General features: G+C 34.2%; 1 protein-coding gene across 1 annotated transcript in view; it reads left to right on the top strand.

Annotated features, from left to right (window-relative positions):
• Window positions 1-14,705, top strand: part of LOC140433502 (angiotensin-converting enzyme-like) — a 54,877-nt gene that overhangs the window by 30,623 nt on the left and 9,549 nt on the right. Inside the window, exons 5-7 of the mRNA XM_072521491.1 lie at window positions 6,231-6,383; window positions 8,441-8,565; window positions 8,964-9,139. Of these exons, the coding sequence (XP_072377592.1) occupies window positions 6,231-6,383; window positions 8,441-8,565; window positions 8,964-9,139 (454 nt within the window). The remainder of the gene's footprint in view (window positions 1-6,230; window positions 6,384-8,440; window positions 8,566-8,963; window positions 9,140-14,705) is intronic.

Below are 14,705 nucleotides of genomic sequence, written 5' to 3'. Positions count from 1 at the left end.
AATAACGCAAGATGAAATATAAAAAAAATTAGTTAAGTAAACAAATAATGAAATAATTAAAGTTAATAATGAAATAAATGGTTAATACAAAAAAACAATGGAAGATAATCTCTGGGTAGAATTTGAGCTCAAACTTACCGATACTTTACACCAAGGAGAGTTATATTAATTAATATATATATATATATATATATATATATATACATATATATGTTATAAAAAAAACCTATAACTGGTGAACCAAGATATATATATATAGTTCTGAAGCAAAAACCAACTGTCCTCCTAGGTGAAACAGTTGTCTGGAAGGATACTCCCGAATGGCTTCGGTGTCCCAGCGAAGTCCTCCTTGAGGTTCGAAATTAGCACCGAGCTGGTGCTAATTGGCTCAGTTCCGATGGTTACTGTCCTGCCCTAACTCTAGGTGCAGGCTGGAGAAAAAATGAGGGTGGAGTAGACAATACTTGTCCTTGGTTGTCCCAATGACCCTGATTCTTATAGAGTTGAAGTGGTACTCTCCCTCGGATGTTCTGAGGGAAGTTTATAATTCCATGGGAGGTGGCTGAAAACAATTCCCCGTTACTTCTAGTCTCAACATTAATAAAAAGAAATCAAAGAAGTGAGGAAAGTTTCTTTCAGCATAAGAAACCGGAGCAAAAAGATAATTATAGTAGATGAAAAAAAAAATACATCCAATCGGATGTAGCGTGACCTTGCTTCACATAGAGTAAAAATATAATGGCCTTGAACAAAATACTATATTAAAATATGAAATAATGAATCTGAATAATAGGATATGGATAAAATACTCTAATGTTCATTAAAATATCTGTGGAAATTGTAATAGATGTTAGAGATTTACGGAAAATTCAGAATTTTAATCAGATTTATGCCAGAATGATTGTAAGCGGCCATACTATGCTTGAATTCGTGACCCAAGGTCATTCTGAATACCTTAAGGATGTGGGAACAAAAAGTTAGTTTTTATAATATAAAAAAAAATAGTTACCAGATAGCTACTCAATTCCGTGCTAGAAATTTCACTTCAGCCTCCCCAGTTTCCGAGAACACCGTCAATTAAATGGTTACGGTTATACTTAAAACATTTAACTTCTTGAAGTGAAGGAAATTCTATGCATTAATTGGATTTTCTTTCGCTAACTACCACCTTTGTACCACTTCAAACTCTCGATCCAGAGTGAATTTTAATTCACAGTTTGTTAACCAAGAGCCAGTTTCCACTCCCCCCTAATCTCCTGTCATCTCTCTGGTTTGCAATGGTACCAAATTTAGATCAGAGTGACAACTTAAATTATTAAAAATACACACTTAATGAGCAAATGAACACTTAAAGTTATGCAACCCATACTACATCTCTGAAATGGCTTTAATATAAATAGTAGTAAAAGTAACGACTGTTACAACACAACAAACACAATAGGCATACAATCACTATAAACTAACCAGAAATGAAACGAATACCTTAGACAAATAAAGAGGGAACACTGACAGGGCTTCTTAAAACAGATGGAACACGACTTTTACGGAACATGAAAAGAAATATTATAAATAGGACAAAGAAAAGAGATAAACGAACTAATAAAAACGAAACACATTTAAAAGTAAACATGGGTAGACTACTTTCGATCCCTATTTGCTAAAGGTGACGATAATGAAACACCAACGCCAGACAAACGAAGAAATAAATATTGAGAAGGAAGAGGTAAAAAAAGCATTGAGGAAAAGAAAAAATAGAAAATCACCAGGAGAGGACAGAATGCCGAACGAACTCCTAAAGTAGGGAAGACCAGATCTGATCAAACAACTATTAAAACTAATCCAAAAAATAATAGAACAAAACAGAATTCCTCAAGAATGGAGATCAAGCATCTTAATACCTCTCTTCAAAAAGGTTGCCAAATCGGATCTGAAAAATTACAGAGAAATTAATTTATTAAACACAACACTAAAATTAACAACCAAAGTGATAACAAATAAATTGAATGAAATTATAACACTAGCAGAAGAACAACAAGGTTTTAGGTCGGGAAGATCATGCACCTCCATTTCGTGGACCTTAAGAAGGGTCAAATTAAAAGACCTTATCCACTTACTATACGCAAGAGAGATACCTCTAGGAGTAATCAAAACGATCCAAAATATCTACCAAAACAACACAGTAAAAGTAAAAGTAGAAAAAGAACTAACCGACCCTATTGAAGCTGGCAATGGGAAAAAACATAGAGATTCCCTGAGTCCTCTATTGTTCAACCTGATTATGGATGAAATAATAAAAAAAGTAAAAACTAAAAAAGGATATCAAATAGGAGAAAAACAACTTAAAATAATCTGCTATGTAGACGACGCAATATTAATCTCTCAAAGTAAAGATGATTTACAACGTTTGCTGCACCCCGCATGGTGCAGCATACGTTGTAAATCATCTTTACTTGAATAAATTGAATAAATGCATGGTTACAACAGCAAATGTCTTCTTCTTTAGGTACCGTCTCCTCTAAGAAGGTTGGTAATCATCACAGCTATTTTTACTTTTGAGATTGCAGCTCTGAACAAGTCGACGGAACTGCAATTATACCACTTTCTCAGATTGTTGAGCCAGAAGCTGCGTCTTCTTCCAATACTTGGTTTTCCCTGTATTTTTCCCTGCATTATGGTTTGTAGCAACACATATTTATCCAAGTAGCAAATAGGGATCGAAGTTTGTAGCAAATTTACTAAGATGTAAATTGGAGCTGGAAGGCCAGATAATAGAACAAGTGATGGAGTTTAAATATCTAGGCATCACATTATCTAGCTACGGAAAGCTCGAAACTAAAGTGGAAGATCAAGTGAATAGAGGAAACACAGTCGCAGACTGCCTGGATGAAACAATATGGAGAAATAAAAATGTCGGGAAAGAAACGAAAGGCAGAATTTACAAAACAGTCATCAGACCAATAATGACGCGCCAGAAACAAGACCTGACATAGAGAAGACAAAAAGGGTTTAATTTGTGATTGAAAATATGTTTTAATATTGCTGTTTTTTTGGTTTGTTTTTCATATCCATCTTCTTTCTGTTTATATTTCGTTCTAAATGTATTTTAGCACTCCTGGCTTCCCTTTCTATTAAATTATTCTGTTAAAGGCACTTTAAATGTGTAAAATCTACCGCCTGCACTACTAAGACAAATTAAAGAATGTGAAATTATGTAATAAACAGCATAAGCAACTTCACCTAAAGTGTTTCTCGGTTACTTGTAAAGCAGCAGGATCTATACGGCGGTTCAACTATTAAATTTTAATTCATTTAGAACTTCTACGTTTCACAACACTTAACTTGTTACAGGCCAGAATTAAATTATAATTTTCCATATTAACAAAGCGCTCTTTGAGTTATAACTTTGGATATTTGAAGTATCCAAAGTGCACGGATTGTTTAGCAGACATATTTTGGTTCAGAAATCGGTAACTTTATCATAGTGCAATTGTCAGAGTTTGATGATCAATCCTTGACTTTACTGTATTAAGAATTTTAAATTGCTGATCTCTCTTTTTTTGTCTTGAACCCTCATGGTTTGCCGAAAGTTATTCTGGTATTTAATGTATTTATATAAATATAAATATATATATATATATATATATATATATATATATATATATATATTAAATACAGTCCTCTCTCTCTCTATAACGATATGCAAAGGACCAGGAATTTTCATCGTTATAAGGAGAGATCGTTATACAGAGAGAGAGAGACAAAAATCGTTACTGTAATAATAATACTGTACTAACTGACCTATTGTAATTTAAAAAATTGATTAAAACAATTATTAATGAATTAATACTATATGTACTCTACACAACATAGATTTATTAAAGAATCATATAGCAATACAGTATAAAAAATGGCTGTACAATTAAAAAATGTATACTGTACAGTAACAAAATAATATGGTACTGTACAGTATTTTCATCAAGGTATGAAAAAAGATTACATTCTATATTTAGCCTAAAATAACGGAACAGTCTGTCACCTTGGTCTGTTTCCTTTTCTTTTTCCACAGAACTTATCAGACCTTGTCCTGAAGAGGCATAGAATCTTCACATCACTCATATCGTCTTCCTGGTGGATGAAAAACCGATTAATTACTTTTGCCGCATCCAAGGTCTGCTGAGGGGTCGTAACTAGTTATGTCTCTGATTTCACTTTCATGTCACTGTTTTCTTCTTCTTCTTCTACACGAACTGCTTGTAGGATGTCCTCATCAGAAAGTCCAAATGCCATTTTCATCAACGTCTTCGAAATATGTTATCTCTTCCGGTCTGTAGTTGAGAGGAATTTCAAACTGTTTGGCCCAAATAGCTAACGGCAGGTCATCTTCATCCACAGTCAATCCTTGATCTTCCAGCCATCCTGCGTGTTTAAAAAAATGTTTTATCGTAGTTCTCGTCACCTTGTCCCAGAATTTACTAATTATTAGGATGGCGTCAAGAAAGTTTAGTTTGAGATCTACATTGTTCTCAACCAATTTCATTACGAGTTTTCTCCTATAATGGCTTTTCAAACTCTTAATAACATTTTGGTCCATGGGCTGAAGGACACTCGTTGTGTTTGCTGGCAGGAAACAAAGTTCAATGTTTTGAAGATCGCACAGTAGAATTTGTCCCTTTACGCTCGACATCTCATTTTCTTGTCGTTTCTTCAAAAATTTCTAAAGTAATCCGCGCACTCTTGTCTGCTTTGTAGGCCGCGGGTAGATTTTTGATGTTTTTAAAGCAATTTGGGTTTTTCGAGTTACCTATCACTAACAATTTTCTCTTCACTGGACCTGTCATGTTAATGCGTCATTACTAAAATCGTAATGCATTCCTTAGAGAGCTTTCCACCACCGTACTTTTCCGATTTGAATTTTAAAGTTCTATTTGGTGTCATTTTAAAAAACAATCCTGTCTCATCAGCATTAAAAATGTCGTCTGACGCATATCGTGCCTTCAGTCCAGGCGACACGTTTTCTAGCCAATCATCCGTTACGTTTCTGTTAACATCGCGAGCCTCTCCGCTAATATGCCTGTAATTGATCTTGTGCCGCAACTTCCACTTGTTCAGCCAATACTCAGATGGCTTGAAATTCTCAATTACAAGCTCAATTGCAAAACTCAGCTTTTGACCACAAGCCCAGAAATTGGAATATGGTTTATACGCTGCTGCCGGAACCACTGAAACATAGCGGGATCTAAATCTTCGTGCTGAGTTTTTCGCAACTTCTTAGTTCTACTGTCCCACATTTCCGCTTCAATCCACTTATTTCTGTCCTTCTATACCGTTCCCACAGTTGACTCAGACAGCCCCGTACGGCGAACGACATCCGATTTCTTTTCACCTTTTTCTATTGTCTGAGTATCGATAACTTTTCTTCCACCGAGAGCACTTTACGCTTTTTCGAAAACATGTTGACTGTTCACACACTGAGACACAACTACAACTGAGAGTGAGAAGTCGTCATCACGAGTGTATTCTGATATTCGTTCTTGATATAGGTTGTTAATCTTTATGGGATTTGTGATACTCTTTGAATAGGTCTTGAGGGATATCAGTAGTGGAAGTATTAGTAGTCCAGAGAGGTGTAGCTCGTTGTGTATAATAAGAATGTGTCACCTGCTCCAGGTCAAAACCATATCTCGTTAAACGTTCTTTAAGGGGTGGATATTTTAATTTTTATGACAATGAATAGGTTAATATGTTTTGTAAAGAAGTGCGTAGTTTATGTTATTAGGGTTGGAAGAAAATTTGGCAGCATAATTTAAAGAAATGTGTTGTCTTTATATTGATAAGGAGGGTGCTCAGCAAAATGTTTAATTAAATAGCTGTAAAATATAATCTATAGAGAGTAACATAGGAATACCATACGTGTATTCTGATATTTGTAATTTTGAATGTGTTTATTTTTTTCTTTTGTGCTTTTGTTTACCCTTTTAGCAAATTGTAATCGTTGCTTTATATTGGTATTTCCCTTGTCATTTTTAATTTTCTTCTGATTATATTTGTTTATAATATCTGCAATGAAATTAAACCATACCCCTGTGATGCATAAAGAAAGATGTTGAAATTAAAAATTGAACTGAAAGACATGAAACTCTAAGCATAAAAACTAAAAGATATAACGCTGAATATATCATTTGATAAATTGATTAATCTGTTGTATTTAATTTTACTTTTTTGTTTTATAGAATGTTCCAAATGGCTGAAGAGTTCTTTACATCCATGGGATTGAAGCCTATGCCTCCTGAATTTTGGAGATATTCTTTAATTGAAAGACCAAATGGGCGAAAAGTTCAATGTACAGCAAGCGCATGGGATTTTTGTAATAACATAGATTATAGGTAAAAGTTTTTTAATGGAAATACAATACAAACGAGATAATATAATACGACCAAATTTTAACATTGATACAGCGGATTTTGTTTAAACATTATCATTTTATTAGTAACCAATTTTAAAATATGCTAGGACTGTGTCAACGTCGAATTTTTCGATTATTCGGTGTTTTTCGATTCACTGTTTAGGATATGATTAGGCGTTTTTTGAGAACTGTTTCAACGTCAATAAGGATGTATAAGGATACATAAGCAACGGGAAACCGCTGTATTAAAGATTCCCTGGATTTTCTAAAATAACCAGAGAGTACCACATGATAACTTAACTAACCATGGAACACGAAAATTAATATTTGGCAGCGAATTATACACCACGGGGCCTTCCACGTTGTCGATATGCAAAATCCTCGTGAAAAACAATATCCTTTTACCAAAAGCTAAAGATTAGTACATGGAGTGTAAGAGCAACTCTATACCAAGCAGGAAATATTGATAAATTTAAAAAGAAATATGACCAAGCTCGATATTGACATACTAGTGTGTGTTCAGAAAGAGGGAATGGCATTAAGTAACCATTTTGGTTACTGGTAAGTCTGATTTTGGACACCTTTAAATGGAAACCTCCAAGGTATTTTACTTTTAAACTAACAACAAACTACATGAGCATAGAGTTGATATAACGATCAATCAAAAAATTACTAAATATATGTACCTAATAATGAACCAAAGTGCGGAAATTACTAGAAGGGCAAGACTAGCATGGGCAGGATTTGGAAAACTCAGTTGGATACTTAAAAACCGCAAAATACCCCAATACTTGAGGAGCAAAGTGTTCAACCAATGCATCCTTCCTATATTGACATATGGGTGTCAAACCTGGACCCTAACCAAGGCAAACATGAATAAACTAGCCACAACAGAAAGAACAATGGAAAGAGCAATGTAAGGTATACGACTGTCAGATAAAAAGAGGAACGACTGGGTAAGATCCAAAACAAAAGTCGAGGACATAGCAATAAAAATTGCCAAACTTAAATGGAGCTTCGCGGGCCACACTGCTAGACAAAAAGACCAACGTTGGAATACTACAATACAACATTGGAGACCTTACGAAAGTAAACGACCAAGAGGAAGACCACAGATGAGATGGGTTGATGATATTAAAAGAATAGCCGGAACAAATTGGAAATATGTTGCTCAGGATAGAGACCGATGGAAGGAGTTGGGAGAGGCCTATGTCCAAACATGGACGATAGAAGGCTAAGAAGAAGAATAATGTTTGTTTCATCAGTAAGAAAAGTTTAATTAGTTTAAAAGAAATAACATTTGAAGCTTTTAACTAATATTAAAATGGCTTCTCTTACCATAGTAATAAACATTAATAATGACAAGACTCACTTTCACTGTCAAGAGTTAAATAAGACTTTAAGTGTTTTTATCATTTTTTAACTTTATTACCTTAGTATTTGGTCTGAAGTAGAAGATTTATTGGTTTTTATCGATCTTATTGCATGAATAACCTCTGCAGTAATCTTTGGTCCTACGTCTCAGCTCTGACTGCCATTGTGTCTAGTCTTGAAATAATTCTTGTATGTGTTCCTTTCATCGGTGTAATACTTTTTATTTTTCCGTAATAGTTACCTCTCTATACAGCACTATCTTTGAGTTATTTTTATTTCTTACTCCAGCTAGTTCTGTATTTTTTTATGCAAATTAAGGTAATCATATATTTATTTTGCAAGTCCTCTATTTTGTTGTATTTTTCTGAATGCGCTTCTTTTACATCTTAATAAACTTATAAAATATATTATAAGATATTGTTTTCTGTCATTCGCACTAGCCGTAATTATGCGCAAAATAAACCTTTCATAAAACGTTTCTACAACTTAAAGTTATATGAAACAGTCTTTGCCTCGGAAACACATTGTTGTGTATTAAACAAATTTCGAATGCAGAATCTTGCAAACCATTATATTATGCCTTCGAGTTAAATAGACTTTCTGAAATTAAAACAATTATACTGAAAATAATTTGACTAAAACTTTGTCTCATTTTACTTACAGGATTAAACAGTGTACAGAAGTTGATATGAAAAATTTAGTTACAATTCATCATGAGATGGCCCACGTAGAATATTATCTATACTATGCTGACCAACCCTACTTATACAGAGAAGGAGCCAATCCAGGTAGATAATATTTTGTTTTATAGGTATGTCATACGACTATACTATAACAATTTTCAATTGAAGGTGACTCATTTACAAATTGAAGTAAATGCTAACGGCAACAATGTTAAATGTCAGAAGTAAATTCTTACCGACACTTACCGGGGTCATTTTTATTGTGTATGCTTCGCCAAAGTGGATAAGTGAAAATTCAGATGGTTCCATAAAATTTGTTGCCGGAACAATATTCATTCTGCGTACCAGTGCGATTCACGAGCGAATAGTTGAACAAGTTCGTTGAATACTTTGTATTCCGTATAGACCATTTGCTGCATCGTTCGCATTTGTTATATTTTCATGGCTGTGTATTTTATATATATTTAAAAATGTGTACTTAAATGTATTTGTTTTATTTTTAGGTTTTCACGAGGGCCTTGCCAATGCTATAGTTTTATCAGTTTTTAATCCAAAGCATTTATGGAGAGTCGGACTGTTTAATAACAGCACCGACACTATTGAAACAAACATCAACTTCCTAATGTTAATGGCATTGAAAAAAGTTGCGTATGCTCCCTTTGCTTTCTTAATAGATCAGGTTTGTATTTAAGAATTTAAAATATTAAATGTCAACGTACCAGTTGATTTTTAGTTTATTTAATCATAAGTGTATGAGTGGGCGTCGCTATTTGGAGAATATAAAAATAAGCAAAACAAAAATGCTAATTAGTAGGCAAGACAATTAAGCAGTAAAAAACTCAAAATCTACCAAATTATTGCAGTAAGATGGATCTCGATAAAATTTTATGGATTCACAAGGAAAATGCATTTTCCAAAGTGCATTTCGAAGTGATGAAAAATGATAAATTTGTAATTCGGAAATAATTGACGGAAATGAGTTCATTATCACTACTCTGAGATTTTTGGGGTTACTGAACACGAATATCATGACGGCGTTAATCTACGAGGTACCTGGTACACCTGGACCTCGTCTTCTAGAAATTTGTGGAAATTTGATACAAAATCAGTGCAAATCAGTGCAAACTCGTTACTTGGAGATTTTTGGGGTCTTAGAACACTAAAAATATGTCGGCAATGGTCTTTGAGGCACCTAGTGGCAACGACGTATCTCTTCTTTAGTTTTTTGGAAATTCGATACAATATCAGTGCACATTCGTTATTCGGGGGGTTTTTGGGGTCGCTGATCATAAATGTCATGTCGGTGATAATGTGCGAGGCACCTGGTGCCAGGAAGGGCGTCGTTTTCTAGAGTTACGTGATAATTCGATACAAAATCAGTGCAAACTTGTTACTCGGGTGATTTTGGGATCGATAATCACGAATATTATAACGGTAATGGTCTCCGATGCACAAATTCCAAGAGACAGCCGAGGCTGTCCTGGGCACTAGGTACCTTGCACATCGTCGTCGACGTGATACTAGTATTCAGCGATCCAAAAACCGCTGAGTAACATAATTTGCACTATTTTTATATCGACAAAACTCTACAAAACTCCAGGAGGCGAGGCCCGTCCTGGTCATCGGGCTCCTCTTACACAATCGCCGATATGATATTAGTGTTCAGCGATCCCAAAAATCCCTGAGTAATGAGTGTTGCACTGATTTTGTATCGAATTTCCAGAAAATTCAAGAGATGAGACCCAGGTGTCTCGGAGAAAATCGCCGTTATGACATTCATCTTCAGTGACCCCAAAAACCCCAGAGTAGTGATAATGAACTCATTTCCGTCAATTATTTCCGAATTACAAATTTATCATTTTTCATCACTTCGAACTGCACTTTGTAAGCTGTATTTTCCTTGTTCAATAATGCAATTTTCATTTCCATATCTTCATTTTTATTCACAAAATTTCCTGATACTCATACGAATTAAATGCAAAAAGTTTTATTGAGATCCATCCTACTGCAAAAATTTTTTATGGTTATTGCTTCATTGCTTCGCCCATAGTGAAGCATTTCCATAAGTTTGGAGATGGACAACGTTAAATCTCATATAAAATAAGCCTATTGCCTGCAGTATGATGAATGTTTAATAGACTGCCTCCAGAAAGAAAGAAAAATGTCGCGTCTTATCATAAATTTTGACATTTTGTTGACATACGGGCTCAAAAGCATTTGCCATATCAGTCGCCTAGATTCAAAACCCGACAAGTCCAGGTAAATGAGATTTGAGATAATGAAGAAAAACTTGTAAAATCTATATCCTATTAAATTAAGCAGCGACTTTTTGAGAAAATTGAGGTTTTTGATAATAATACATAAAAAAACACTTTGAAAAAATCTAGGGGCCCCCAGAAACAGGTAATTGTATGATATATTTTGGACATGTCGGGGTTTGCAGATGAATTAAATATTTTAAAAGAAAACAAAATCGAAATCTATTAGAAAAATAAGTTTAATTACTCAACAACGCAAGATAACATTTATCCACTATTTTATATTGCAAAGCTAACTGTTTCTGCTTCGCAATTATCTTCCTCTTCGTTTGCCTCACTGCCTTGTCCCTCCTCTATAGCTTCGTGGAATACTTCTTTGAAAAAGACCAGTTCATCTCTATCTTGCCATCCCTTTCCGTAGTGTTTCTCCAATAGCTTAGTAATACTTTTTTTCTTATCTTCTTTAATCGCTATCCCAGCCTTCAGTGTTCTTGGACTAATTTGAGACTTTTTTCCCTCTTTTGCATAAGCTTTTGGGTGCGCCTAAGTCAGTTTTGTAACATGCCTCACCCCTTATAAGTGGTACTGTTTGTCCTCTTGTAATGATTACTGTCTTTGACGGTTGGAACTTAAAATACCAATAGCCTGGTTGTTTTATTACTTTTTGAGTTTCAGCCTTCCAGTCCTTAATTGCCACACCAGTTCCAGCTCTGTAAACAGTGGCAAACTTTTTGATTAACTTTACATATTCATCAGGATGAACAATTACCGTGTGTTTTTTATAAATTTTTTCAATTTGTCCAAACACACGATCAGGGGGAATATAAGAATGCCCCACAACGGGAAACACTATCTCTATTTCCTTTATTTGTCTTGGAGCTTCAAACTGAAGCCAAGAGCTCAGCATGGTGATGACCGTGGAATTTTTATTCTGTGCTCCACACCCATCGCAAATAAGCCGAAGAACACGTACATTATCCACAAAATTAAAATTTTAAAGGAAGTGGTGCAAGAACGACGATATTTCGTTTGAACTTCTGTGATGGTCCAACTCCGTCCAAACATATTATGACGTAACATTTACTGGAGTTAATTTACTTTTTGAAGATCCACAAACTACAGTTAGGTGATAAAAATTAAGTTGCATACTGAAATAAGCCGACTGATCCGGAAGTTTTGGTAGCGCCAAATTCTTCTGACAATCAAATGAAAATGTGACCATGTCGTCTCTTTCTTCTTAAAGAAGTCTATAGAAACTCTCACATCTTACTTTGTGGAGACGTTGTTGTGCTTCCAGACTAGTTTTTTTTTGCTTCGTCAGTCTCGCTTTTTATGCTGGATTTGTACTGTAAACAAGTTGAACACAAATCTGTCTTCGGAGTTCCAAAGCCAACGTTAAAATTTTTGTTAAAATAATCTCTAAAGAAACATTCTTTGACTTTAAAGTCTTCGTTTTGGGCCATTTTGTCGTTGTATATTCTCCATAATTTTGAGATACTTAATTCGGCAGGCAAATAAATTCTGTTGAATGTTTTTGAACGGCAATAATGAGATTCCGCACATTTTAGGGACTCGATGAATTTTTTTATAGATCGTTTTTTACCTTTACGTTTTTTTTTGTCCAATTCGATCTCCGCCCCTTCTTTCGGTAGGAATAAGCGAATGCTTCTTGCAGTTTTTCATAATGTTTAAAATTCTATCTTTTTTAATTCCCAGAATACCTTGGAAAGCTGTTCGACATACAGGAACAATTAGGCTGTCACTTCTCTTCAATTTGTAGGATAAACTACAAAATTTTGGTTTATTTTTGTTGGCTGTTCGTTTCCTTTGTCTTACCGGGATATGTGAGTCAATGTGGCGTAAAATGAACATGTCTTGTCCCCTTTTATCCTTATTTTGATAAAACGCTGAATGAAAGTCTCTTACATCGTTCATGAACAGATGAGATGTACATTGAAATGGTTGATATGGCTTTCCCTTATGGCCGCAAGTGGGGTATACAGGTAATGTTTTGGCAGCATACCTAAAAATAATTATTTCATCACAAATAATGTACTAATTTATTGTAATATTATAGGTTATATCTTGCACGCTTTGCCTTTTCTCTTCTTGTTTCGACCTTCGCTCTTTTTCGAGCCTTTGTCACATCACACTGTTTTACATTAATAAACTGTCCAACAGTATTTAAAGTTGCCAATGAATCCATTATTTTAGCAATTTATTACACACACTGCAAACAACTTACTTAAAAGCATAAACTAAACTGATCTGCTTGGCTAACACGTTGTCAACCGAAATCAGGTGGCGAATAAAATACTAAGCGTCTAATGACGGATTGGAAGTGTCGGCTTTTGCATTTAAAACGAGAATGGACCTGTCGGTATTTGCATCTAAGCGTATCCAAGGTACATTTTTGGGAGCCTATAATTATCAGATATGTCGGGATTTGCTTGATAAATGTATTATGGACTTGTAGGTTTATGTATTTCAAATTCTTATATCTAATAAAAAAGGTTTTGAAAAAATTGTGACTTGTCGGGTTTTGAATCTAGGCGACTGATATATCTAATAGCCATTTTCTTTGTTAAATGATATATTTTACGCAATGATATATGTTCATATGTTATATGCCAATACATTTTAACTCTTTCAAACAGTAACTAAGTCATAAAGGTTTTGTCTGGCTGATAAAATACTGCTCTTATCAACTTGACTCAATTTTCCGGCATAAGAAACTAAATATCTTACTTTTATACTTCACTTCTTCTTCATTTACCATGTCCTTTAAGAACGTTGGTTACCATCATAGTTATCTTAATTTTATTCACTGATGTTATGAAATATCTCGCGAATAAATCGAAATTTGTTAAATAAAGGACCCCGGCACTTTTCTTATGTAAAAGTGGTATCAGTTAAATTGGCTGAAACTCAGCAATCAATTGTTTCTAAGTGACAGAGGTTCAAAGTGTCGATTTTTAGTCCTTTTGAATAATACATACATATTTGTAAAATTTACAGAGTTTTAGTAAATACGTGACCTTAACTTCAGAGGGTAATTCTGCATGAAAAATTATGACAGTTTAATATATAAACGTATGACACCAAATGTTTTCTTTTTCGAGATACGGGGTGTTGAAAATTTTCTTAGAAACTACCGATTTATTTTTTGCACTGAAACTGGTTGAGATATGCAAATGAAATTTGGTGGGTTTTAAGAGTTGGTTAGTTGACATACAATTAGGAATTTTATATTTACAGTTGGCACAAATACGGATAATGTTTTCAATTTGATGAAGAAAATAATACGCCAGTGAGATTTTGAAAAATAAAAATCATTGTTGAAATTTTCATTTAATTGTTGTCAAAAAGTCTTTCTTCTCTTTTCGTATAGGTAAGGTGCCGTTTTAATGCAAAAAAGTGGAACACGTACTTTTCATTCCTTTAATACATTCTCAAGAATTATTTAATACAATAACATTAACAGAACAATAGTAGAAAGTATCACTGGTATAATTTTAAATAGACTCACAACTACAAAAAATGTTCAAAATTACCTCCCTGATACGAGACACAAGTTACAACTATTAGCCTTATTGGTTGCCGTATTCGTACAAATATTCCTGGCGTTTTCCTATTTACTTATTTTAAAGTTGTTTCAGTTAAATTGGCTGAAACTTTGCAAAGACGTAGTTTTGGTCATGCTGATCAAAAGCTTTTTCGCTCCAAGACTCAGAAATCAATTGTTTTTGAGTAACAAAGCTTTAAAATTTCGGTTTTTAGTCCATAGTTGTATATTTTACAGATATGTATTATTTAAAAGGACGAAAAACCGACACTTTAAAACTCTGTAGCTCAGAAACAATTAATTTATGTATCTTTGCGCAATGATAATTTTACCGCTTTGCAAAGTTGCAGCCAATTTAACTGAAACCACTTTTACATAAGAAAAGAACCGCGGTCCTTTGCTTCTACTAATTATGCCACAGT

The sequence above is a fragment of the Diabrotica undecimpunctata genome, chromosome 2, assembly GCF_040954645.1.
Source record: "Diabrotica undecimpunctata isolate CICGRU chromosome 2, icDiaUnde3, whole genome shotgun sequence".
Lineage (NCBI taxonomy): Eukaryota > Metazoa > Arthropoda > Insecta > Coleoptera > Chrysomelidae > Diabrotica > Diabrotica undecimpunctata.
Note: the sequence above shows the minus strand (reverse complement) of the source record. Positions and strands in the feature narration are given on the sequence as shown.